Source organism: Lipotes vexillifer, unplaced genomic scaffold (genome assembly GCF_000442215.2).
Source record: "Lipotes vexillifer unplaced genomic scaffold, Lipotes_vexillifer_v1.1 scaffold170, whole genome shotgun sequence".
Classification (NCBI taxonomy): Eukaryota; Metazoa; Chordata; class Mammalia; order Artiodactyla; family Lipotidae; genus Lipotes; species Lipotes vexillifer.
In genome coordinates this window covers 2,026,125-2,029,193 of record NW_006772326.1, presented here as the reverse complement: position 1 = coordinate 2,029,193, position 3,069 = coordinate 2,026,125, and the positions used below count along the sequence as shown (strand labels likewise).

The 3,069-nt window shown below is 57.1% G+C and overlaps 1 protein-coding gene across 1 annotated transcript; it reads left to right on the top strand.

The window, feature by feature from the left end:
- Positions 1 to 687: 687 nt before the first annotated feature.
- Positions 688 to 2,493, top strand: LOC103085646 (protein FAM71A-like). Its single transcript, XM_082931339.1, is given in 3 exon segments — positions 688 to 1,735; positions 1,767 to 1,898; positions 1,901 to 2,493. Coding segments are annotated over 3 exon segments (1,773 nt in total).
- The last annotated feature ends 576 nt before the right edge of the window (positions 2,494 to 3,069 follow it).

The following is a 3,069-nucleotide window of genomic DNA, read 5'->3' as shown; positions in this document are numbered from 1 at the left end:
GAAAAGGGACCCACACAAAACTTTCCCAGTTGAAGACATTTTTATTTCGGTACGCACCTGAGTCCCTGGCAGGATGGGCCTGTCCTCCCCGGGGGGACATGTCCTCCCCCTCCTTTGGGAGAGGATGGGGGCCCTGCCCTGAGGGGGCAGCTGGGGGATGAGGCAAAGGGCTATGGGACAGTGGTAAGTCACAATGAGGCAGAGGGCTATGGGACAGTGATAGGTCACAATGAGGCAAAGGGCTATGCGACAGTGATAGGTCACAAAGGGCATCAGAGGATAAATAGGCTGTGCCAGGGGGTTAGGCTGAGAAAGTGGTTAATTCTCTCACTAGGACTGAAGTTCACCACAGCCTCTTGGGGAGATAAAAACCCAGAAGCAGAAGTGAGGTGAGGCAGAGGGGGAACCTACCATACCTCTCTACACATTTGAAGAGATTCAGGCTGGACTCCAGGCGCCCTACAGCGTCCCCGCTGTGATCATCTGTGCCCCTACCCACACCCCTGCCTCTGGGAGACCCTGAGGCAAAGGTGGGGGCCTGTGGGGCGGGCTTGGAAGACCTGCCGTAGGGCCACCCGTGTGTGTGACGTACGAGCACCGCGGCTCACTCTTCTGCCAGTGAGGCCAAGGGAGGGAAGAGCCAGGGGCCCACCTTAACCGCGCTGCCTGTCGTGATCAAAGACAGCCATGAGTGGGGACTCTCTGCTCCCGTATCACACGGCCCAGAGCAGCACCGGGGTGGGCCTGTTCAACACCACCACGGGGAAGCTGCAGCAGCAACTGCTCGAGGGCGAATATGGCATATTCAAGTACGCGCCGATATTCGAGAGCGACTTTATCCAGATCACGAAGAGGGGACACCTGATGGACGTGCACAACTGTGTCTGCATGGTGACCGTGGGCATCACAACCAGCAGCCCCGTCCTCCCGCTCCCAGACACCATGCTGCTGGCCCGATGGGCCACTGGCTGTGAAGAGCACGCTGAGCACAGCCAGGCCGCCAAGGGCAAGAGCCACGAGGCTGCAAAGACCTTAGAGCTCACCAGGCTCCTTCCCTTGACGTTAGTGAGGATCTCCACTCACAATCGAGAGAGACAACAGCTGCGCGTGAAGTTTGCCACTGGCCGCTCCTGGTACCTGCAGCTGTGTGCCCCTCTGGACGCGCAGGAAGACCTCTTCACCTCTTGGGAAGAGCTGATTTACCTCCTGCGACCACCAGTGGACGGTCACAGCCGCACCTATGCCGTTCCAGCCTGGGACATGATCTGCATGCCTGTGTTCGAGGAGGAGGAGGACGACGGCAGGAGCCGGGCAGTGGAGGATTTCCAAGGAAAGTGGGATCAGGACCAGGTGAGCATCTGCAGCCTCCACACGTGCTCTGAGCCGACCGGGGCCACGTCTGCAGCTTTTTCTGGCGGGGAGGGGATCCAACTGGACTCCCACAAGCCCGATACCATGCCCAATGTGGCCACTGCAAAAGCCAAACCTACAGTGCTTGACAAAGCATCAGCATCGCGGGCAACGACAAAGGTGGAGACAGCAGGGGTGGCAGGAGGCACCGCAGCGGGTGCTGTGAGCGTGGCAGTGATCAAGTCTCCTGACCCTGAAGAGCAGAGCACGGCCACAGCAGCCACAGCCAGCAACGGTCCAGGAGGAAGCAAAACCAACATAGGCACTGGGGGCACTGCCAGAACATCCCTGAGGAGCAGGAAAACAGTGCTGCAAACAATTCAGGGTATGCTTGGCAGGTGCCGCGAACTATTCAGGGTATGCTTCCAGCACGTCCACCAGCCTAGCCCCAGAGGCCGGCATGACTGTGGTCGGAGCAGAACCTACCAGCAAGACTGTTGAAGGAAGAGCCGACGAGGAGGACGAGGGGACCCTCATCTCAACCTTGCCACGGAAGGCAAAGTGAGTGAACAGGATGGCAGCTCACAGAGAGTGTCCCAGGCCCTCAAGGGAAGAAGGGAGAGAAGGGAGCACTGGGGAGAGGAGAGAGCTCTTACGAGCCCCTCGCTCTGCAGTTCAGTGGAAAGCCACCACAAGGCAGCAGGGAACAAGACCATCCAGAAAGCAGCTGGCCCGTGCTCAGCCAGCTGCAGAGCCACTAGAGATGACCAAAAGGACAAAGGCCACGGCAGCCCGGGGGGCAGCGAGCAGGGCACTGCTCACAAAGGCATCAGCTGTGCTCCCATCACCAACGAGTCCAGGACCTCGCACAAATCGGGTAGGAGCTTACCTACAGCGAGTTCAGGTCCCACCACCAAGAGACTCAGCAGGATCAGCTCTTTCTTCAGGAACATCAGAGCCAGTCTTACTACAAAGACAGTGGCCTCCTCACGCGATAAATATGTGAGCATCCTGGCGAAGCCAGTGGAAGGGACCCGAATGGAGGCCATCATAGAGACAGCAGAGCGTGGCCAGGAGCTGGAGATCACTGGAGGTGTGACATCTGAGACCATGGAGCCAGTGACCGTTGAAGCCCATCAATAGGACCTAGAGCTGGGAGCTGCAAAGGGGACCAGGGCTCAGGGAAATACCCGTGGAGAGCCCATTTCAGCTTCCTTACTGCAATTTAAATAAAAAACCAAACCATCTGAGAATGCATGCAGTGTTTTGTCTGAATTTCTAGGTCCCGAAGCCTCACAGTGGATTCTGTGATGTCAGCTGTGCCACAGTCTGAGACCCACTGTCCAGTCAAGGGCAGCCCCACCTCACACACATGCTCAGCGCCAACAGCAGTGCTGCATCTGGCCTCCACTCCTTTCTGGCTTTGCCCCCCAGGGCCATGGCTCAAAGTCAGACTATGGCCTGGGAAGCTCTCCTTCACTATCCCCCTGTTCTTTTTATAAACGCTTATTCCCCCTAAAGGTCTGTAAACAAAGCAAGAACAGGACTCATGTCCCCTCGGGCTATTCAGTGGACAGAAATAAGTATTAGCTAGCAATCAGAACCACAAGCACTCTCATCTACACTTAGCCGCTCCCTGCCCAGGTATTAGCTCGCAATCAGAACAGCAAGTATTAGCTAGTGTGCCATCGTAAGCATACCACTCGATGACATTTCACA